Source organism: Arachis duranensis, chromosome 7, assembly GCF_000817695.3.
Source record: "Arachis duranensis cultivar V14167 chromosome 7, aradu.V14167.gnm2.J7QH, whole genome shotgun sequence".
Lineage (NCBI taxonomy): Eukaryota > Viridiplantae > Streptophyta > Magnoliopsida > Fabales > Fabaceae > Arachis > Arachis duranensis.
The window spans coordinates 75411642-75435368 of NC_029778.3; the positions used below are offsets into that span (position 1 = coordinate 75411642).

The window sequence follows — 23727 nt, forward strand, 5'->3', positions numbered from 1 at the left end:
TGTTCAACGATATCTTAATATGAGCGTGTCTTCAAGTGTCATAGCTAAACTTGTATCCGCACGGACACTTTGCAGGTAGACTTATCGTGGCTTACCCGTAATATTTTATTGAATTGGTTAGATTAGGGTTTTGGACGGATAGTTACATCTGTTTCCAAGAATGTAAATTGGTTCTAGTGTATTGTCCCTAGATTCAGGCACACATATTTTAATTTTTTAATTCAGGCTCAACCCTGTCAACTAGTTTCGCTTGGTTTTGCTCTTTTCATGGGGTTAGGGTCGGAGAAAAGTGTGTAAATTTAAAGTTTTCGTCATTGATCAAGGTCTTCAGCAGCATGGGCCCGGATGCTACAGGTTTTTGGTTGGGAGTAGTCCAATCAATGTTATGGTTAATTGTACTGTGCCACTTTACTTGGACGAAAAACTGATTGACCTTTAAAGTTGGTGTTAATGCGTTATGATCTGTGTTATTATTGCTGTCCAAAATAACAAGTTATATAAAAAATTAACGGCTAAAAATTTTTTATTATGGAAGATAAATGTGTGCGATTCAATTCCGTTGGTGTGTGCATGTATTTTATTTTGATATGGGAATCAGTAATCGGACCTACCGATTACTTTGTAACTTGATTTTTAAAATTTTTTAAATATCAAATCGAAGAGTCCGATTTGTTTGTTATGATTTTTTAAAAAAAATTTACAAATTGGAGGGTCCACTTTTTGTTCTTTATGAATCGGATGGTCCGTTTTTTATTCCCAAACAAATCGGAGGGTCCAATTTTCACATTTTAAATAAAAAAGTTCCACATTTGAGAATAATATCCTTATTATCTATAATCCTAAAAAACACTATTTTCACCCCTAATATCAAAAATAATTTGTGAAAATTAACTGTCGGTAATCAACAATATTTAAGGAAAAATTACTCCAAATGTTAGTTAGAGTGGATTTAACTATTAAATAGAATTTTTAATAGTTAAATATGGTTTAGGATGTTTAACTTTTTTTTAATATTTAAGACATTTAAAAAGGAAGGACCAATTCCTGAGATCACTATATCAGTAATTAATTTTTTTTATTTTTCATATTTTTATGTTAATAAGTTTCATTTCATTCGAAGAATTGGTAATTTTCTTTATTTTTCATTATTTTAATTTACGTGATCTCTAACATGTTTTCTTCCTTTAATCCGATAAAAAAGGATGAAAGAACACGAAAATAAAACAACCAAAAAATTAACTAAATACCTAATGAAAATCATTAGAATTTAAAAAAAATCAAAATTATTAAATCAAAGAATACGAAAAAATGGTTGAAAAAATATATGATAATTAACTTTTCTATTTATAAAAAGATTTGGTCATTCTTTTGACAAGGTATAAATATGACAGTGAAAATTTAGTTCGTCTTAATAATTTTGGTGTTAAAAATCCGTTTTCATGAATAAATTTTTCTAGCCGTCTTTAAGATTAATTTGTCTACAATATAACCAGTACAAAGTTGGAACCGAATACAATAACAAAATTAAGATTATTGACAGTATTTAAAAAGAGTACTAACAGGTGGTGTATGAACATGATATTTTTAACATCCTGAATAAATAATACTGTGTATTTAAAAAGGAATACGTAAAAAGTTGTCGACCTTTACATGTTATTTTTAGTGTTATAAATATATATTAGTGTTGTATTCTTTCATATCGGAGTACTTACATCTAATAGTGATTTTCACTAGTACTGTCCGAAAAACATTTATTTTATCAAAATAAGTATGAATACAAAATTGTCAAACATAAAATCAACTTGGTATAAACTCACTGATACCTCATATTAATTCCTACAAATTATCTTTTATTCCAGCTCCGCTTTGACATGCCTCAACCGTTAACACATACATGATTGGTAGTTATATATCTGACATAAATCTCAAAAACAGGGTATGAAAGTTTAATGGGCTAATGTTTGAGAAGGCCATGGCCCGAAAAGGTGTTACTGGATAAGTTAGACATGTAAAGGTTCAAGTCCAAAAAAAAAAGACCTATAAAAGTTGGTGCTGGTTATGCGTGTTCGACACCACAATAAAGCCTTTTCCGCCCACGTTAACGTAGCCTTTCCATAGTATTTTGATGGAGAAGCCAAAGGGTGGAGCCAGATCTGCTCCGAGCAAGACCTCGGAGAACGAAGCCGCACGAGGTGCATCGGGGTTGGACAAGTAGATTCTCTATCAAAGTTGTAGCCACATTTTGATTCATGTATAGCATGAAACTATGTGACCTTATACTGAAGGCCGATGACTGTCTTGTTTTGTTTTTTGTTTTTTTTAAATCTTCCTATATCTAGGGAGGCCATACGGATGCTAGTGAGAATGTGACCTCGTCTGAGGATCGGGTTCTACAACTGCTCGGGTCCATCCGTCAGGTATGACTACAAACTTATTATGCATCGTTGAATGTCATTAACATGGTGGAATCTGGTTCGGTGATGTTTCAAGTCTTTGTTACCTTTTTTATAGCATTTGGAAAGGGTTGAAGCAACTCAGAGTGCAGCGGTACGGATTTAAAACGACCAAATACAGTCTCTGCACGAAGTTGTTGCCGGTCATGCCAAGGCTATTAAACTGCTTTTGCAGTCTATACCGACGGGAGTGAAGAGCAAGCCAGCCGTTGAAATGAACATCGACAGCGACCTAGGATCAAAGACCGTCCGTGGATGAAAGGTGGCATCTGTGGCACATAAGCGGGTTTTGTTACGGTCAACAACCAAGATTCCTCCTCAAGCCATTTTAAATCCAGGCCGAAATGTTCCTACCCTGAAGGTAATGAGGACAAAAGTTGGACATTTTGCACGCCATACAATTCTAGAACACTATTTTTTAACTTTGTGGTAATATTTTTTCATCTGATGCAAGCACCTGTTTCTGCCCCAGAGGAAGCTGGAGTTCAGTGACGATGACGGGTCTGACTGAATGGAAGACGTTCAGCAGAATGGGCCGGAGACACCCTTCACATACTACACGCACGTTGGCCATTACATGGATGGCGGAGAGATCCCCAATGTAAGGCATTCCAAAAGTCACTTCTACACAATCAACAGGTAATGTACCGTAGTTACACTATATAACTATTTTTTCTTGTAACAGTGCATGGACATGTTGTTCCCACCTCCAGAAGTGATGGAATTTGGGGGACTGGATCTTGTGGTTACTGCGTACATTTTTGGTAAAAGCCTTCCAGCTAGGTTGGTCGGCACCGTTTTCGGTGACGAAAAATTAAAAAGTTGTTTCCTGCATTATGTCTACAGTTTTAGGCCTCACCTTGATGTGGCACCTGTTGCCTTTGGTTACCCAATTATGATGTTCCTTATCTTCCATGCAGTGAGGTGCTCGTTCCTGATGAACACTACCCCATCACTAGAGGGTCTCTACATTCACTATGTCCCGAACAGCAAGTGATCGATGACGTAAGGCACCCATGCAAGGTGATTACCCATTATATGTTGCTACTTGTATGACATGCGAATGTGTAACGGTCGCAGGTGCTCACCTTGACCGCTGCAATGTGCACTAGGAGCATCACCGCGGAGTCGTCTTTGAAGCGTTGGTGGCTTCCTAATGGATTCTCAGTTAGTACCTGTAAATCTAATTTCGTTCTGTGATCTAAAGTAGATTGTTATAGTTGTCTGGGTCCTGGAATACCAAATATTCGTCTCCGTCTTTCATGTCTTGACAGCAAATTGCACTGAGCCTCGGCCACCATTGTCCACAAACCCTGGAGTACATTAAGAAGAAGTTCATGGGGTTGGCAGACAACTTATTCAAGGTAGTTTCTTCATCGTATTCATGGAATCCAGAGTCAGATAAACAGCGATGGTTATTCATTGGTGAACCCGTGTTATTTTTTTCTGTGCTACTCCAATAGGTGTACGTGCCAATGCACAAGGATAATCACTGGTACCTCATGATCATCGATTTCGTGAGCTCCGAACTTGTGTACATAGACTCTCTGAAGGTTGGTACGGAGACAAAGGCCCACAAGGATCAAATGCGATATGTGGTAATGCATGGTTTCTTATTCTTTCATTGTGATAATCTGCCTTACTAAACGAATGTAACATAAAGATTTTTATCGGGTGCGTAGGCATTTTTCCTGGAGAATATGCTTGTTGATCGTAGTTTCTACGACGATAAGGGCAACTGCATCTTTCCAAAGCCTTCTACCTTCGATGTCATGAAACCTGAAATAGGCCAGTAAGATGAAAGATCGTGTGTTACGACATCAAATTTAATTTTATCATGGCTAGCATTTACCTGAGATATTTAACGTCACATTGTGTCCAAACGATTGTAGGAATGATTGCAGAGTATGGGTGGCGCAGTGGATGATCCAATCCCATCTGTAGTGAAATTACAACATGTAGGTAACGTAAGAAATGCACCTAAGTTGACTTGTGCCCACGACACGAGTTCTACTTTGCAATAACTCGTCCTTGGTCTGCCTCCACTGAAACCAGGTCGTTAATGCAACGATTCGAATGCGACTAGCTCTGAACCTTGTCATGGGGAGGCATAACGCACTACGAACGGACATAGGACGCATGGCCATTGATAAATGGGATGCGATGTGCCGTCGATCAGTAAGAAAAGCAAGGAAGCACGTACGGGATTCGTCGGGCAAAGTCGCACCGATCGAGTAGGCCGTGTCGGTGGAACATAAACCAGTGACACACTCTTTGAATGACTTTTGAAACTTTCTATTCGTCGCATTTTGTTCATCCTGGAGAGGTCAACCATTGAATGCCATCTGCTGCACCTGTGGTTTGCTGATAAGAGCATACTGTGTTTTATTGAACTGACATGTTAAATACTGGGTGCCTCTTTTGACTTAAGCAGATCATGCTCAGTAACCGTCCCCGCTGCTGATCATGTAGATCGTTAAGTTGTAGTATTTTAGTTTGGGGACTTCCAGTTGATATTTTTTTGGAAGTATTGGCTACATGTGCGTGCTTGTTGTTACGCACAGGAAAATAGTGACTCTGTTATGGCGTGGAATTTGATTTTGTAAGGCCCATTAGGTATTTGTGTAAAAATATTATGAATGAACAAGCTTTACTATTTATGTCCACAGTTTGGGCTCGTAAGCCATTTTCACCATGTTTTGTTGTGTGTCTGCTAAGTACTTTAACGCAAAAAAAAAACATTAGCTTATTGAGTTTAGGTAAATGCTTTAGCAGTTCATAGAATGGACTAACGCCCAAATATATTTATATGCAAGCTGACTAGCAACAGCAACATGTAGGAGTCTGAGTTCAGATAACATCTACGAATGAAAATCCATAGTTGGGGTATACCCTAAAAGAAAAAAAACGAAACAAAATGACCAAGATAGCATTGGAAATTATAGCCGCATGGTATCTACCTGTACCATCGGACTTCCCTACCACTAAAGGCAAACAAAATGGTCTTGCACCTCAATCTTTGAGCATTTCATTGAACATTTCCATACACCCCTTTAGTTCCTCGTTCTCCTATTCCAATGCCCATACATGCTTCGAAAGAGAGTCGACAGCTATGTTCTTCTCTTCCTCTATACGCAGTATCTTCTAGTAGTTGAAATCCAAAATCTCAAACCCGGTGATAGCTAGAATCTTGTCGAACATCAGGGTGGATGCTTGTTGCCTGGCATCACGGTCTTTGTCACAGACAGGACCCTCGGCATGGACATTCATAAATCTAGCACTGTTCGGCATGAAAACAGAATACCAGAAGCAGACATCTCCAAGTGCGTTGTTGGCCTTTCTCAGAATGAAGGTCAGGGACCCTATGAACAGATTTGCACACACCCTCAGGAGCATCAGCTCCATATCCTCTTCGTAGATGAAGGTGGCATCACTGGTATGCAATAAGGTGTTGGCTATAGTTACCGAGTTACGTACCACTTATTTTTGTCAAGTGATCCCTATCACCTCCTGTCTGGAGACCGCTTGAACCTGCATCCATGGCACAATGTAACGAAGTGTTGTTTCTTTTCTTGGGATATCAAAAGCAGTGAGATGCATATGTAGTTATAGCAATAACAAAGTCACAAGGATAAAGTGCAGATTTCCAGTCAGCCGCATGCCCTTCTGCAAATCCAACGCAGACCTAACTTTACCTACTCTGCATACATCTTTTTGGTGGCTCTCCCAGTAGGATTTTGGCTGTAATCTCACTATTGATACGACCCTCGCCGTCTGATTTTGTGAAGATCGATGCACCCATGACGTCACTGGGGCTGACTGTAACTCCATCCAAATAACAGTACTCCTGGGCTGTGAGAAAAAATTGCATTTCCAATGGAAGCATTGTACAGTTTATTGGGAGACGAAAAAGTGGCCCAGTTCAGGTTACTTGCTGGCAGGTCCATGCCTTATCCAAAAGATCACGTTACCGACTCTTATCTAAAAGCTTTGAGTGGTTTCTACGGGTTACTGTTGAAAATATATTTCTTTAAGTTGTCGCATCATAGCTGTTGAAAAACGAATAATTTAATAGATGAATTATGTGTTTAAGAGGTTCACCGTGATCGTGTGGGGTATAATGGTGTTGTATTGTTTTGTTTTTTCAAAAAGAATTCGCAGTTATGTAGATTAAAGAAAAAATTGTTAGTCTTTTGTAAATAAATTTTTATCCGTGTTGAGTTAGATATTAATTATAAATTTTTATGCTTTCTTATTAAAAGTGATGTAACAATTGTGTAATATCAGCAGGTTCACTGAATTTACCATGTGTAAATGGTGCGGTTAATGTGAGTTAAACTTAAATTTCTGGTTGCGACCCAGTACAAGAAGGTCATGGCGCGATTCCTGATGGAGTATGGGCTTCGAGTTAATGAAACAGTTGACACCGGGGCAGCTGGTGCGCCAACGATGGGGATGGATGACAATGTGATGAGATCGTTAGCCAAACGATGGGGATAAAATAGCCGGAGGTGCTACGATGGTAGGTTGGGGCTAGCCATGGGAACTAGGCATAACTTGCCGCCTCTTCATTGGGCCGGGATGATCAGGTGGGAACTAGGTCTGGCTTGCTATGGTTTTCCGTTCGGGTCATCTTCGTTGGGCTAAGCTTAGCCAAACACCCAAAAGACAATTTAAATTGAGAGTAGAAAGTTGCAAGCACCTGAGTAAAGGATACATAACCTAACCCTAATTCAGGACAGGCCGATTCAAAATTCTCGAACCCTTCGTCCTTATCAAACCCTCCGGTATCCATGGTAAGCCATCACCCCTATGTTCTCGGTTTTATATGTGTCACAAAGTGAAATATAAAGTTGAAATTCTTTTTGCCTTGGTGTGATATAATAGACAGTCCAAACTTAGCTGAATTCGATGATGGGAATCATCTGCGGCAACTTCATTGTGGCGGAGCTGCTATCGGAAAATCCCGATCGAGTATTCAAATTTCAATGTTGGTACCTCTCCTTTCGATCATTCTTGTTGTTGAACTTTTTACACTCTAACCCACTCTCCTTTCTTCCACATAGAAAATTTTTTTATGTCTTTTGGCAAAGGTACACTGATACATCTAGAAAGGGCAATATTCTCAAGAAGACACACTATTAAGGGAGGAAAAGATATCAGCAGCTGGAGGGAGCGGGAAGAAGATTATTCTTGGTGAGAAAACATCTTTTCTCTGATTTATTCTTTATTCTGCTATTCTCTCTTCTCCCCGGTTAGTGATTCAGTGTTGGTCGTATTCCGTAATCCTTATGCAGGTGATTGCTGCCTAATTTTGTTCGTTTCTTCATTCCTTATTCTTTGCATGCATACTTCTCGAATTTGTGAAAAAAACCCCAAACTATACTCCTACACCACTACTAATTCGTTCTTTCCTATTATTAGTTGCCCCCTTTTGACCATCTTATTTGTTGTTTGGTTGTTATTTTATTGTATGATATAATTGTTGTCAATAGTTTGTTATTATTTTTCAATTTCAATTAGAGAACATACTCATAACCGCTGCTTGCTCTTACTAATAAATACAATGAAGACCAATTTGTTGTTTGTTATTTCATTTTCTGGTTCGTGTGCAATTTTTACTAAACGATTTCTCCTATTCCTCTTTCCAGTCTGAGCCTTCACCTTCTGTTATTTTATTATATTCTTGTTTTCTTTTATTTTTCTATTATACCTAGATTTGAAAAGGCCATCATAAAAGTGATGTGTGAGAAAGCCATGAACTAAGTATTTGCGTAAGACTTTATATCACATTGTTAAATTAAATCAAAGTTAACGCAAAAATAATTATTAAGCTAAATCAAATTTTCATTGCAAACAAAAATATATATTTTCAAAAACTTCAAAAATAAAAATATATAATACCTCAAATAATAAAAGAAGCAATATCGTGTTAACCCAAATTAATCAGATAACAGTGATTATTTTTTAAGAATAAACCAAAAAAAATGTTAGTATAACTATTAAAAATTACTGGAACAATTATAAAGGGAGAAGATGTTGAGTTTTCAATTAATTGATTTTTTTACAAGCAAGAGAACAAAAATATCATAACTGAAATTAGCACGACTCTCTAACAGTTCCCTTTAGTGTTTATGAAGTTAAGCTTGTTTTAGGAACACAAAATCTTTTGTTGAAAATAAGTGAATACAAAATAATGGGTTGGGGTAAATTTATAAATATTTTTCGCAATTCCATTGAATGGAGCTCTAAATGAGAGTTTCATAAAATGCTTTGCCTTGTTACTATCTGTTTGAAGATTAAATTTGTGATCCTATTTTCTTATCAACTTTCCGTTCTTGCGTTGCAGGTCTAATAGATGCATTTATCACTTGCCTTAACGCCTCTGAATCCCTTGATGCAACAAGAAAGGGAAGTGTTGCCAGATTTATAAGTCACTCCTGGTATATCAATCAAATAGTATGGTAAAGTTAAATGAAACTACGTTGACTTGCAAATCATAGTAGCCAGTAGTTACCCTCGTTGTTTCCCATTCCCCAGGGTTCAACATCAAGTTACTTCTTTTAAGTTTGCATTCAACCAAACTGTGAGACGGGATAATGGAATGTTTTGGGTGAAATAACTATTGGAGTAGCTGCGAAACATGATACTCCTTTTGGAGCTGAAATGGCAGATGACTATAATTTTGAATGGTTTGGAGGTGCCAAGGTTCACTGCCTCTGCGATGCAGGTAGATGTTGTGGATTTCTTGGAGCAAAGTCTCGTTGTATCCAAGTAAGCTTTTTCTGTTGGCCACCTTTTAAAATAGTTGATGAACTGAAAATTTTATTTGTTCCCGAGGTTCTAAAACAACTCTGTAGCCATGATTCATGTAATCACCATATTAAGTCATCATATAACTTCTTTGGTGTACAAATAGACATTGCTCGTCTTATTTATGCCGTTAATAACTCTGCCTGAGGCATAAAACTGTTTTGAGCAAGGCTGCGAGAATCGAACAGGTCAATGAACTGGTAAAGTGACTGGTTCACTCCGTCAATAGTTCGACCAAGGTTTATTGAACTAGTAGGACTCTTGCATTCTGCCTAAAATTCATAAATGATTAGGAAATAAAATAACATTTTAAGATGAAATAAATACCCGAAAAAAATAGTTAGTCTCCACAAACCGAAGTCCCAAATGGCAGAACCTGAGCGATCTTAGTAACAAACCACATTCACAACAAAATAACAGAGGAGGTAAATATTTGGTGTGTGCTTATCTATTATTTTTTTAATAAATAAATCTTTTTTTTGTAATTCCAATCAATTAATCAGCGAGAGAAAGCTCGAGTAGAGAGACGCAACTGCTTAATAAGACATGGAGGAGCATCTCCAGATTTGTTGTTGTAGCACTTGATTACCTCCTCCTCCGCATCATCGTGAAATACGTGTCTGTGTTCCTTAGAAGGTGAAAGTTTTTAACAGAATGACAACATAGTGCAAGATGCTACATAGATCCTTGATTCTATTTTCCTAAAAGAGTATTTGCTACAAATGTGGAGTGATCTTTATTTTCTTCTTCTCTGGAACTTTTGGATGCTTAATTTCACTCTCTGCATTCATGTGTCAAAAACTGTAACAGGTACCAGCATGAGTATAATAATTTTCAGTTTTAATTCACTTCCTGTTACGTTTGTCAGTATTATTTTTTCCAGCCTTAGTTGAATACCCGCGTAATATCTACCATGGTCCATGGAAAAATTTATTCTAACCAGTTCATTTGAGGTTGCTTTACGACTATGATTTGAATACCCACATATCATCTGTGTAATTCATTTTCTATTTTTAGTTAGACTATGTCTATTTATTGATGTTATTTAGGGACTTTGATGTCTGAGCACTGAGCAAGAATAGTTAAATAATGCTGATGGAGAGAGATGCCATTTTGGCCAGGATTGAAGTTTCACAAGCACGCTTGGAGTTCAATGTGGTCCATCATGGATTCCCCATTTCACATGATGGAGAATTTGGGACAGACAACAATTTTTGACTTGGAAGGCTCCCTAAAATTCCAGTAAGATGCAAGCATGTCCTGTTTATTGTTTTAACTTGTCGTTGACCCGAAGGTGCATGGTTTTTGTGTCTTTGCCTGGGTTGCAAAGTCTTAAGTGTGAACCTTACAGTTCAAGGCTAGTTGAATATGTAAGATGTAATGATAGTGGACTGTGCCACTACTATGTATAGGACTTTGTTCTTCTCGGGAAGTGGGAGATTTCCGGGAGGCAAAGTGCACAAAGCAAAGTTCCTTAGGAGCCTCCAAAAGATAGCGGATGACGTAAAAGTCGATGTAGCCTGAAAAGTAGCAAATTCTGTTTTTAATTTGATGAATTGATTTAACAATATGTATGACTTTTCTTGGCAAAACATAACAAACTTCTCTGTGATTCAGACACAGCTAATAATTTTGTTTATGTAGTTCTACTACAGTTGTCTGGCTGTCGTCACAACAAACCAGATAGTTTCATAGGCAGACGGTGATGCAGTCTTCGCTGTGCCTGAACTCACCCCTATTGGAGACTCATGTTATGGCTGATGCCACCAATTCAAGATTCATTGACGAGATCAATGGGTGTTTTCACTTGTAATTCTGGCCCAGCTGGGTGCTTATGCTGCAAGTTTGGTCTTTAATTCAATGAAGAATAGCTCTTATGAAAGGAAAAAGAAATGAGTGCCTGTGTAAATTGACACGTTCTCCTTGTTTAGCTGAAGGTGAAGCCAGGTTTTAGAGATATGGCAAAGGAGTCCCCGATGTTAAAGACTGACAAATGTTACTATTTATTTTTATAGTTTTCCTATTTGGGGAGAGGGGGGCGTTTATATACATGGATATTTTGATGTCAAACTTGGTGTCTCTTTTTGTCAAATATTTATAAAATTCGTTGCTGTGTTGTGATGGTCATGAATACAAAAAGTTTGTTTGAATTGCATTGTAGGAATCGTAATCATCAATGTTAGTTAGAGTTGCCACTTTTCTGGATATAAAAGATGTCAATTAAGCCCATTTCTGTCGCCTATTATGCATGCTGATGAACTAAATGCTGCCCTTAATTTTACGGTTTAAGTCAACTCCGATTTAAATATAAAATGAAAGCGACGAAAATTTGGAGGCATTTCATAGTTGGAACCAACTTAGAGTTTCCAATTTTCTAAAAATCAATGATGACATTTACACCTGAAAAGAAAATAGGCTAAGAAACAAGTAATAGGAAAATAAACACATCCAAAAAGAACGCATGATTTACCAGACCCATTGCTTTGGCCAACCTTAGCAATTTTGTAGTAGCTTTGATGTTTGCTTTGTTATACATCAAATCTATTTTATCACTGACATATGCCTCATACATTAACCTTTTGAAGCAGAATCCCCAAGCACTTGTGGTCAAGATCAATGTCTTGTTTCACCCCCTTAGGTGCTAGATAATGCCAACTAAGATGTTGCATAGCGCAGATATAGAGGGAACCCGATTGGAAAATCCGTAGTGTCAACAAATGCTCACTAAGATAATAGTGGTATCAGATTAAGTAGGAGAATCAAATGCTTCAAATGCAAATTCTACTCATTGTTGGCAATTAACAAGAAACCAAATCTTATCATGATGACTAATAGACACACAGCACACAACCCTATACAAAAAGAGGGAAGCTGAATACAAAAAGAGGGAAAATAAATTAAACAATAGGGAAGGAATGATCAATTTAGCTTGGCTTTCAACGACAGTGTCTCAATAGTTGGATTCTAGTAGACATCTATTCAGTTGTAAAAAAATTCATAAAGCAACAGCTTTCAGTGTTCCCAAACCAGTGCACGACAATTAAACTCACACAAATGCATCAGAGCCAATAAGTAACATTTAACGACACCTATGTTGAGGTCCAATTTAGTCGATAACTACAGTTAATATTCAGCAAGTACATGTGCACAAAAAAATGCATACACAGCCTGTTGCAACCAGTGTGTTAAGTACCGAAACATTAATTCCGCCTGAAAACTATACGGTACACATAAAGGGCAACTCACTTCAAATTCCCTAGTTATAAGGCCTTTGCAAGAGATGCCACCATGTCCATCAGCTGTGGCATAATTCACAAAAGGACGTGAATGAGAAAGGAACTATACAATTTTACACAAGCACCATTTGCGGATTGAGAAAATAAGACACATAAAGCATACCTTGCTTGTCTTGGCATCCTCCATATCAAGACCGCCGACAGTGCCCTCCCTCAAGCCTGAACCGTATGAACCGAGTACCGTCTCATCCACTCTGGACTCATTGATTGTCCCGAAGTTGAGATCGTGCATGGGATGAGGATGACTAGAATGACTTGGCTGTCCAACCTCTTCATTTGACCAAGTTACCTCATACTCGGTCACCTGCATGCAATAGCACCAACATAATTTATAACCACCCAAGGACCTCTAGAAATATATTAACTAGCGTAAGACAACCACATATACAATAACCATAGTGTAAACATAAACTGTAACTAACACATATCCAATAATACTAGTTTAACCTTTGTGGTGTGCCCGCCAGTACATGCGATAACAACGTGAGCATCGCCAGCATCCATCCGTGTGGTACGGGCCCTTTTTACCTTATTTTTCATGCTGCATATAGGACATGTTCATTTGGTATAACCCGGCAACTTACATGCTGCACACTTCCTCCTGTTCTGGTTTTGTTTCGCACCCTAAGTGCACCCTTGGTTCGCACAACATCAGGATCACGGAGTTCGGCGGCCGTGACGTCACCCTTGCCGTCACCCTTTTTGGAGAACATCTCCTCCAGTTTAGCACGTAGCTCCTGTAGCCCCTTCATCGCCTCCGTGAATAGACCGAATTGTTGTACCCCAAGAAAAAATAACCAATGAGACGCAGAATGCAATGCCCCCTGACGAAGCAAAAACTCCCGGTCACCATCATCATATTTTTTTCCACATACTCGCCAACATGTTTTGCATCTTTCGTCCATCGCTTCAACACCAAACACTTCTGGACCTCCATCACATGCTCGTGCTTCATGACGAAGAACATATGCTTACATGGGTACCGGTGTGTGTCCCAGAAGTAACAGTCACACTGCAACCTTCCCATATTCTTGTCACATAAAACCACAATAGGTCGGCCGGGATGCCCGAATTCATCTACTGTGTACACTTTAGTGGTAAGCAACTGCCGACCCCCCACAAAGTTAATAAAAGCAGCGGCTTCGAGTTCCTTCTTCACATCATTGAAAACTGTTCGGGTATACACTCTAGCGGCAAACCATTCCAAGGAGTCCAACGAGGTCGTCAACACAGGGTCACCATAGATCAACCTGAACTGAGATAGTAACTCGTTATTCCTAAACTCCCAAAGAAGAAGCTCAAGGTTTTGTACAAGTTCCAACATTGTGTGCTTTGACTGAAGAAACTTCTTCACCATGCTGTTAATGCCCTCACACCGCGATGTTGTCCGGAACCCGGCACAAAACTTATTCCACAAGTATGCGCTGGCCCACATCTCCCTCTTCCCGTACACCTGGTTCCCCCACAAGGTGTCATTCAATCCATACTCAGCCAATGCTTCGGCCCACTCGGTCTCAAACTCATTGACCCCCATGTCTGCATACAATCACCTGTTGAATAGTTGTCGTAAAGCTACGTCCTTGACGTTAGATGTAACATTCTTCTCAATGTGCCATGCACAAAGCCGATGGGTTGCATTCGGAAAAACTTTTCGAACAACCTCCCGGATTGAATCATCTCCGTCAGTCACAACAACCGATGGCACCTTGTTGCACATGACTTCCAAAAAATTCTCCAGCAGCCATGTATATGATGCGATGCTCTCATCTAACACCAACCCAAACCCAAATATACAAGTTTGCTTGTGGTTATTACAACAAAAAAAATAACCAGCGGCCTGTTATACTTGTTCTTCTTATATGTTGAGTCAAATGCAAGAACATCGCCGAAGTACTGGTAGTCAAGCCTGCTACCACCGTCTGCCCAGAGTAAATTCACTAGCATGTCATCCATGGTAACATTATACCGCGTCATAGACATCGGGTCAGCATCAACTTTTTCCTCCAGGTACACTATAGCCGAGTTCGCATCCCTATCGGCGATTCTAGGCCTACTCCTGTCGACGTAGTTATAGGCATCCTTCTTTAGGAAACCAACTAGAGAATACCCACCGACCATGCCGGCCAGGTACTGCATCATCTTCAAGGTCGAAATTCCATACCCTTACATCCCATCTATTTGAGCTTTTGCCGCTTCTGTCATGGACCGAAAATTTGGAATTAGGTGGACCATGCTAGGATGTGTGAGCGCATGGTTGTGCTTCATGATAACCTTCTTCACCCTCCAGATGTTATTGCTCCTGTCAAGGTATATGCACATCCTCGCCTCACAGTTTGTCCTTGTCTCCGGCTTGTGAGGCCTCCTCCTATTGCAAAAAAATCTTCGCCTAATTTGGTTCCCACCTCCATCCTTAAACATATCCCCTTACGAATTCCAAAACCATGAAACCTCCCCAACTTCTGATAGAAATCATATGCATCTTCTTCCATTTGAAATACCATTCTTAATATGTCATCGTCGGTGAGAAAAGCAACATCGCCGTAATTAACATCATCATCACTCCGTGTGTACAACACATTTTCCAAGTTGACTGTTGTCATCTACGTATTCATTGAGATTTCACATTATACAAACAACATTCATGACTTAAGTTTGCACATTTTCAATCAACAATTGTAACCAATGTTATTTTTTATTTTACTATCATATGTACAAATCACTTATATTACAAAAGAATTTGTAAAGAACTAAAAAATAAATAAATAAATTCACTATTTATATTGAATTAGCTAGAGGCAGATGCATGTTTACCAAGAGATACATGATTGTTTATGATTCCACTGGTAATTGACTATGTGCTCCAAAGGAGAAGTTAAATTCAGGGAACTTTGATGAGCTCAAATCTAGCAGCATATAATACAATTGAATAAATGACCATTTATACGCATGAGAGATGAAAACGCTGCCATTTGTACCCATGATAGACTGAAACTAAAGTTATACCCATGATAGATGCTCTCCGTGTGACAAAAGTGTCATGACTTGGATCTGAGCTTGGTTCGTGGGAATCCAATCCTAGGTGGCACTCCCTCCCTTATCTTCAACCCCTCTCTCTCTCTCTCTCTCTCTCTCTATCTCTCTCTCTCTCTCTGTAACAATGGCTATTGATTCTCACCTATTTACTGAGTCAACTTAGCCAGCCACAACTCATATAGCTTTAACTCTGCACTTCGACTTTCCCTTCTCCACCATTCACGCTTCCGCACTCTTCACTCTCAAAACCCCACTCTGGCCCCTTCTTCCTCAACACTCGCTCCCTCACCATCCACTCAGCCCTTCATGCCGATGAAGCCATCCTCTTCTCTCTCCCCACCACCTCTGACCCCATCAAGGACACCCTCCTCACTCTCATGCTTTCCAACCACTCTTCCTTCATCCTCACCTTCTCCACCTCCCCTTGCTCTTCCACACTCCAATAGCTCTTTCCTCCACAAATCTGCAACAGAACCACCCTTACGTCTACACTCAGTGCCAAGCCATCCATGCACTCTCTATCTTTCCCTCCCACAATATTTCTGCCCGAATGATTTGTTACTCTGCCATCCTCAACATCCCTTCCGAGATCTCCGCAGTCATGGCTGCAAGCTGTATGATGACAACACCCTCCGCGTGATGACAACGCCGCTGCCCTCACCTCATTAAACTTGAACTGGTGCAGTCACGACCAACTAGGAAGGAGAGAAGCTCTTCAGAAAATACGACTAGGAAATGTTTGATCTTTTGGTGCTGTCGCCAAGTTTCCCTTACGGGGAAATGGAGAATCCAAAGATGGTTGTCACAGGGTTTTGGAGGTACCAGTGAGGAGCAAGATTCGAGCTTTACCTCTGACAAAATTAGGGTATTCAGGGTTTTGCTGGAGCCATTGTTGGCGTTGTTGATCCCAATCGAAGATATTGGGGCCTAGGGAGAAGGCGACAGTGGCGTTGGAACTGAAAGGGGTGTCGTTGTCGTCGGGGTCAGAGTCGGAGCGGATCTCAGCGAGAATGCGGTTGGTTTCCTCGATAAGGCTCTGGTTGACGGCACCAGCGTAGGAGGAGGAGAGGTTGACACCGATGGTGCTGGAATTAATGAGAGAACTCTTGCTTTATTTGTGAACTAATACTATATATTGATACCCTTTATTACAAAGATTCTGTTTTTGGTTTTTGGATTTGAATTCTCTCATTTATGAGTTCTCTGATGAGAATGGTTGTGTGAAATACTGAATATCAACAGGACATGTCAGGCTGGCTAAGTAATTGACAGTTGATATCAACAGTCATAGTATAGGCATGCATCATAAGCATATTGCTTGAATTGCTTGTTCATGCTCTAATTGGAAATGCCTATGTGACTTTCATATGCTTACTTGTATACGTGCTACTTGCATTACTTGTATCCTAATTATATTTGTTATTGTCTGCTTGCTTGTCTGTGTGATTTTACTGGTGATGGAGGTTTTAGAGGAAAGAGGATGATAGAGGGTTAGGTTAAAGTATTTGGTTAAGTTTAAGAATCCTTAGAAAACCACCCTTATTTATAGTTTCAGTTTTAATTCTTAAGTTCTATAATCTAAATGTTGGTGTTCTAGGATTGCCTCTGATATTCCCAAGACCTTATATCTTATGTGTGTGACACCTTTACCATATTGAAAACCTTTGGTTCTCATTCCATACTGTGTTGTCGTTTTTCAGATGCAGGTCGAGAGGCACCTCGGTAGGTGTCTGGAGTTTCTGCGGCGAAGTGGTTTACTTTAGGGTTTCCTTTTGTTATTTTGATATTATTATGTATAAATTTATAGTTTCTCCTCTTGTGTATAAGAATGCTTTGTTTATGTACCTCTTATAGGTTTTATGGAGAACTAGGGTTTATGTATGTGCATTTTGGGACTTAGGGTTATGTATACGTAAATATAAGGCCGTAGCGCCTCGTCACCTCTGTTTTACTTCCTAGGTATAAAGTTCTATGTGGTAGGGTGTTACAGCCAACCTTAAAAAATCTGCTAAATCCATTCTGCTGAAGCAGACCTTTAGTACGACGTGACTAGGGGTGGCAAGCGAGGAAGCCTGCCCTGTCCCGCCTCGCCTAGTGAGGCAGTCCTAAAATCCCACCGTCCCGTCTAACAACGGGCTGGCGGGCTAAACTCACCAAAACTCCTTTTTTTTATTATTATTAACTACTAAAATAATATATATATTTTCACAATCATATTAATAAATTTATAATTTCTAAACACCTAAAAAAAATTATATTTTTTATATTCACAAACGTTAAAGTCTTTGCAATTATAAATATCTAATAAACATAATTATAAACCAAGTTTTCATCCAAAACATAATAAACATAATCCAAAATATAATTATAAATATTGTCTTCAAAACAACATAAACATAATATAAAATACTTAATTTTCATTTTCATATTCTTGTAAGTTGGGTTGGGAAAGTTGGATTTTGACAAAAAATTACAAAAATATCCCTTGTAAAAAAAAAATAATCTTGGTAGGGAAGTCCACCATGCCCCGCCAAAGTCCGTTTAAGCGGTGTGGGTTAGGTGAACTTTTACTCTTTGACGATCCCAATTTTTCAGTCTGACCTATTTTTTTTAGTGGGTTACGCGGATTGACTTGGCTGATTTAGACCTGTTTGTCACCCCTAGGCGGAATAGCTCGTCTATTGGTCCTTACTTTTTTTAAAAAAATTGAAGTATTTATTTAATGCATCTTTTTTTTGTATTTTTTTCAGAATTTATTTGAATGCCGTTAAATTATTAGAAAAATATATTTTTTTAAAGAGAAAATATTTTTTTAATATGTTAAAAAAATTTTAATAATAAAAATAAAAATATTATAAAAATAGAGTTTTACTATCTTGTAACTTAAAGAATAGAGGTTANTTTTACTTAAAAACATATTTTTACATAATGAATAAATAAAAAATATTTGTATTTTATTTTATTTAAATATAATTATTAAATAATTTTTTTATATAAAATATCTAAATATAAAATTATTTTTAATTTAAAATATTTTTTTAAAAAAATAACTTAGATGTGATCTCTTCTCTCAGCTGTCAACCATAGCTCTGCAGTCTGCACTCCTCTCTGGCTCTCTCCATCGTCTCTCTTCGCTCTCATTCCGTGAAGCTCGCTCGGCCCCTTTGCCTCATTTTTTCGTCAAAGTACCAACATAGTGGCGACGACGACGTTCTTCTGTGCGGCAGTCAGCGAGCCTCTCACTTCAACCTCTGACTTCGTGTCTCTCTCTCTCACTCATTGGAAAAAACGTCACAATGAGGAATGCAAGTAAGAGGAAGAGAGAACCCCAACATGGTCCACAACAAAACAAGAAACATTTCACGAAATCACCTTCTCGATCTCAAGCTAACCCTAAGCCCCAGGAGGAGTACTTCGAGGAGAAGCGCAACTTGGTAACCACGCTTTACTTGCTTCTGCTTCCACAATGTAGCTTTTATTTTTATTGGGAAAGATATATTGTATATGCTCAACATTTGATGATGATTTCAATTTTAAGTTTTATTTCGATTCAATTTTGCTCTTAATGTTCTATTTGTTTCAATTATACCTTTTCTTTCAATTTTTTATGGTCAAAGATTAGTCAGTTTTGTTTTTCATTTTTCAAATATTAGATATATAGTAAAATTCCAAATAGTAGATAAATGATTCCCTTGAATTTATCCATCAGTATACATGTATGCTTCTACTGATAAATAAATATTTGTTGATTTGTGTTTTTTAGGAAGATTTGTGGAGAGAAGTTTTCCTTGTTGGAACAGAGGTTTGTTCATTTTTTTAGAATTACTAGTTTCTTAAGTTGATTATTGAATTGTCCTCCTTTTTTGTCCTTTTTCTTTCTTACCTCCTCCGTCGTATTATAATGCCAGTGGGACCAATTGGATTCTGTATATCAGTACAAGTGGAATTTCTCTAATCTGGAAGTGAGTTTAGTTGTCAAATACAAGTTTTCCTTTGATTTTGTAGTTCTGTATTTGGTCTTAAGAATTTAGCTTACTAATTTGATCTCTAAATTGTTTTCAGAATGCATTTGAAGAGGGCGGTGTTCTACATGGGAAAAGGGTTTACCTTTTTGGTTGCACTGAGCGTAAATATTTCTAGCTTTTTATTCGTTTCGTTTCATTACTTTGCATCCCTATTGACGATATTTATGTAGGTTAACATTGTCACTTATTTTGGGCATTCATCTATATATGTTTTTGACATGGTATGCAGCTCAACAAGTCTGCTTTAAAGATGTAGAAAAAGTTGTCTTCGTACCTATTATTGTCGCTGTAAGTTTCCGACTCAAACTGAGCTCTGTCTGCATTAAAATCTTCTAGCTAAGTTCATCATTGCTTGAGGTATCTTTTATTTATTCTTTTATCATGAAAAATTAAATTCTTTATTAGGCAATTATCGATAGCTTGATTCGTGACTTGTGAGTTGATCCAGGTATTGAGCATAATATGAAATACTTATGTTTAACTATGTCTAGATTTGCTGTAGAAATTCCTGTTCACCTATTGTTGGTTAAAAAAATTGGGATTATTTTTGTAACTATATCAACTTTGATAATTACAAACGTTATTTTCACTATTGTTTTGATTTTAAAAATGCTCCAACTTCCTTGTGTAAAATAGGTAGTATCACCTTTCCCACCATCTGATAAAATTGGGATTACCTCTGTTCAAAGAGAGAATGAAGAGATTATTCCCATGAAACAAATGAAAATGGATTGGATCCCATATATGCCTCCAAAGGACCGGTAATTTGTCTACCCTTCGTGTTTTATTTAATTTTGGTGCTTGTCTTTATATATTGTATTCAATGGTGACAGATTGAAGTCTCAAATATTTATCTTGAGTTGCACCCAAAGGAGGTACGACACTATCTTCGCTAATCTCCCTCAGTATCAATAGCTTGCTTCACAATTTCAGGTTGCAAAATGAGTATGGTATATCCATTGAAAGTGAGTGTGTTAGGATGAATATGTTACTCTGGTAAAATGCAGTAGTGGAGCGCAAGTTTTTATGTTCTCTGTTGTTTTATGATGTACCTTCCATCACTTGTTTTCTTGTTTAACTGACTAATGTATAGGGGACCCCAAACTTAAAGCCATAACGTTATTATGTGGCTAATACAGATATCCTATAATTTAAATGAGATACTTATCTTCCCCATAAAATTATTCATCTGGTATGAAAATGTTGATGACTTTTATTTTATGTGTGATATACTCTGTGATTCAGGTCTGCTTTAAAACATCTAAAGTTGGAACAAGTAAAAAAGTATGAGTACTGCTTGCCATGTGAGTTTCTGGCTTTCCTTTACAGTATCATTGATCACATTAATGTGTTGACCATTTCTATCTGATAGAACAAAGAAGATAAGATGCCGTCTTTCTATTATTATTATAAAGAAGATTAAGATGCCGTGTTTTTATTATTCTTCTAAAGAAGATTTGATTAATTGTGTCCTTTAATATCATTCTTTCTGAAGATTTCTACCATCCATTCAAGGAAGACGAACTTGAACAAAGTACCGAGGTTCAAATATTGTTTCCAACAGAGCCGAAGCCGGTAACTGATTGTTGAAACTTTTGTCTATTGAAATGGCAATTTTTGTGATGCTTGAGATCCCCACTTTATATGCATGTTTACATATTGATATCACTGCTAAATTCTGTCAGAGTATCATTGTATCAACAGTAGTAGGAAGTTTAGTGCCATATATGGTTTTGTTTTTCCCATACTATTGTTTACTTTTTATCGCAGGTCTTTTGTACATTTGATTGGGAGTTTGAAGATCTTGAGGTAACAGATTAACTTTCTGATGTTTATGATTTTGTCGGGTTAAACTCTCTAGAAGATAAATTCTAATGTGGAAACTAGAAAAGTTGACATTTCCCCGTACAATCATATGATAATAGCCAGTAATCATGATGCCTGGAGTTTTCTTTTAATTTGCAGCGCATTCTTCAATTATATTCTCTTTACAGATAAGAAACATCTATTTTTGAAATTCAGTCTAAAGAATCTTGACATATCTTTATTGAGAGACGGGAAGCTTAAAGCTTGAGGAGAGAAGCTTCTATTTGTCTTTTTTTACCCCGATCCTTTTACTGTCTCTGCATTGAACCTCCTCGTAAAGTAGCATCAAATAGAAGATAGCTGGAAAAGAATATGATAATAGACAAGTCTTTGAGTGCATACTTGCTTTATATTTCACAGGAGCTCACTAATGCTGTCATACAAGATGAGGAATTATCAGCAGATCAAAAAGATGTCTTCAAGGTACCTAGTAAATGAGAAAGGTGCATGCTTCCAACTTTTCCAGGCAGGATTTTGGCTAATCCTTTCTTTGTTATAGGAATTTGTCAAGGAAAGAGTACGTGAAGCAAAGAAAGCTAATAAAGAGGTAATTTTCTTTGGTTTTGCACACCCTGTTTTGTTGCCATCTGCTTCTGCTTTTTTCATTTTTCACTGATTTTGTCTTCGTAGGCAAGGGAAGCTCGGAGAAAAGCCATTGAGGAAATGAGTGAGGAAACTAAAGCTGCATTTGAAAATATAAGATTTTACAAATTCTATCCTGTGCAAAGTCCAGATGCTCCTGATGTGTCAAAGAAGGTAAGTGGACATGCTAATGAAGATATTTAAATTCCAAGTTATGTTGCGGACATCCTAATAATTTGACAAGCATCACTTGTGAACATTAAGGAATCAAATTGTGTCCTTAAAACTGGTATTCTTTCATGTAACATACTGATAATGAAGATAAAAAAGAGTGGCAAGCAATTTTAGTCAATCTCTTGTGAACTCTATCATTTACATGGATATTTACCTGATAAATCACAGTGAAGTTATCAAAGTTAACTGATGGAAATAAAGATTACATTTCTCTTTAATCTTTGGATTATAAATGTGGAGTAAAGAATTGGTCAAGGATCACTAGTTCTTTCCCCAGATTTATGATTTGTGTGTTTGGCATGTCTTTATGGTATCCATGAGAAATACTGCTGAATTTATGAGACGTTTCTGTCATTAGTTTTCTGTCGCATTCAAAATGATGCTCTGTAATTCCTTTATTGGCAGTGTAACGTCATTAACAGGTATTATGGAAAGGCTCATGAGTATCTGTGATTTGCTCCCAGACGACGATGTTGACGGCTTAAAACTTTCCATGCTTGTTTTGCGTGTAGCTAGAAGTGGTCTGGTTGTTGTTTACCGTTCTCAGTGGCGTAGTTATTAAGATCGAACAGGTAATTAACTCTATCAGAGTATTGGGTTATTGGATTACTAGTGTTTGTCCTTTTTTTTCTAATTTATAAATATTTAATAAAAATTATTATTCATTTTAACAATTTTATATAATTTATAAAAAAATATAGTTAATTGGAGAAAGAATGAGTACAAAACTAAAATTAAATTTTATTTTGGTATTAAATTAACTATTACTTTTTAATTTCAATAATTCATTACGTAGTTTATACTTATTATATACTTCAAATATTTATTAAAACAATATCATATAATTATAGAAATAGAAAATATATTATGATTAATAGTATTTTTGTCTTTTTCTTTTAATTTATAAATATTTAATAAAATTTATTATTCATTTTAACAGTTGTATATAATTTATAAAAAATATGGTTAATTAGAGAAAGCATTTTGTTTATGTTGAGGGTATCACCTTGATGATGTTGATGCGGCTTGCTACTTCTATTTTGGGCCAAGCATTTTTAAGCCCAGTGAATAGTTTCGTTTTCCCCTTATTTATAAGATGTGTTTTTGACTTTTTATCCTTTGTTATTATTTATTTACTTATTTTTTGTTTTTATTATACATTAGATTTTTTAAAATACTATTATAATATATCTAATTTAAATTAATATATATATTAAAAATTAAAGAACATAGAATACATTTTTTCTAAATTAAAAAATGAATTGAGATATATTTATATTGACATATTTTTGTGTGTTTATTCTTTATATTTTATAACATGTAATATATAATATAATGAATTATGTGTGTGTGTGTGTGTATAACTCTTGATGTTAATTTTTTATATTTGACTATTTTTCTGTGTATTTGTTTGTTGTGTTGTAC

At 37.1% G+C, this 23727-nt stretch overlaps 2 protein-coding genes across 2 annotated transcripts; one reads left to right on the forward strand and one right to left on the reverse strand.

Annotated features, from left to right (window-relative positions):
* Window positions 1-13310: 13310 nt before the first annotated feature.
* Window positions 13311-14096, reverse strand: LOC127740578 (protein FAR1-RELATED SEQUENCE 9-like). The gene has a single exon (XM_052251651.1). It carries the CDS (start codon window positions 14094-14096, stop codon window positions 13311-13313), a length of 786 nt encoding a protein of 261 aa, XP_052107611.1.
* Window positions 14097-18667: 4571 nt separating this feature from the next.
* LOC107459888 (protein HEAT INTOLERANT 4) lies at window positions 18668-22939 on the forward strand. The gene is made up of 14 exons (XM_016078192.3): window positions 18668-19029; window positions 19359-19397; window positions 19504-19557; window positions 19658-19721; window positions 19850-19908; window positions 20257-20381; window positions 20454-20495; window positions 20866-20924; window positions 21116-21195; window positions 21391-21429; window positions 21847-21909; window positions 21986-22033; window positions 22117-22242; window positions 22708-22939. Exons 1-14 carry the CDS (start codon window positions 18892-18894, stop codon window positions 22753-22755), a joined length of 984 nt encoding a protein of 327 aa, XP_015933678.1. The 5' UTR covers window positions 18668-18891; the 3' UTR covers window positions 22756-22939.
* Window positions 22940-23727: the final 788 nt, after the last annotated feature.

What these genes read in the sequence shown, in the direction of transcription:
- LOC107459888 (XM_016078192.3), top strand. Translation starts at nt 18,892, where the DNA reads ATGAGGAATGCAAGTAAGAGGAAGAGAGAACCCCAACATGGTCCACAA. An exon ending in TTTTCCTTGTTGGAACAGAG is followed by an intron (nt 19,398 to 19,503) that starts GTTTGTTCATTT and finishes TTATAATGCCAG; the next exon opens with TGGGACCAATTGGATTCTGT. An exon ending in GGAATTTCTCTAATCTGGAA is followed by an intron (nt 19,558 to 19,657) that starts GTGAGTTTAGTT and finishes AATTGTTTTCAG; the next exon opens with AATGCATTTGAAGAGGGCGG.
- LOC127740578 (XM_052251651.1), bottom strand. Translation starts at nt 14,096, where the DNA reads ATGGGGGTCAATGAGTTTGAGACCGAGTGGGCCGAAGCATTGGCTGAG.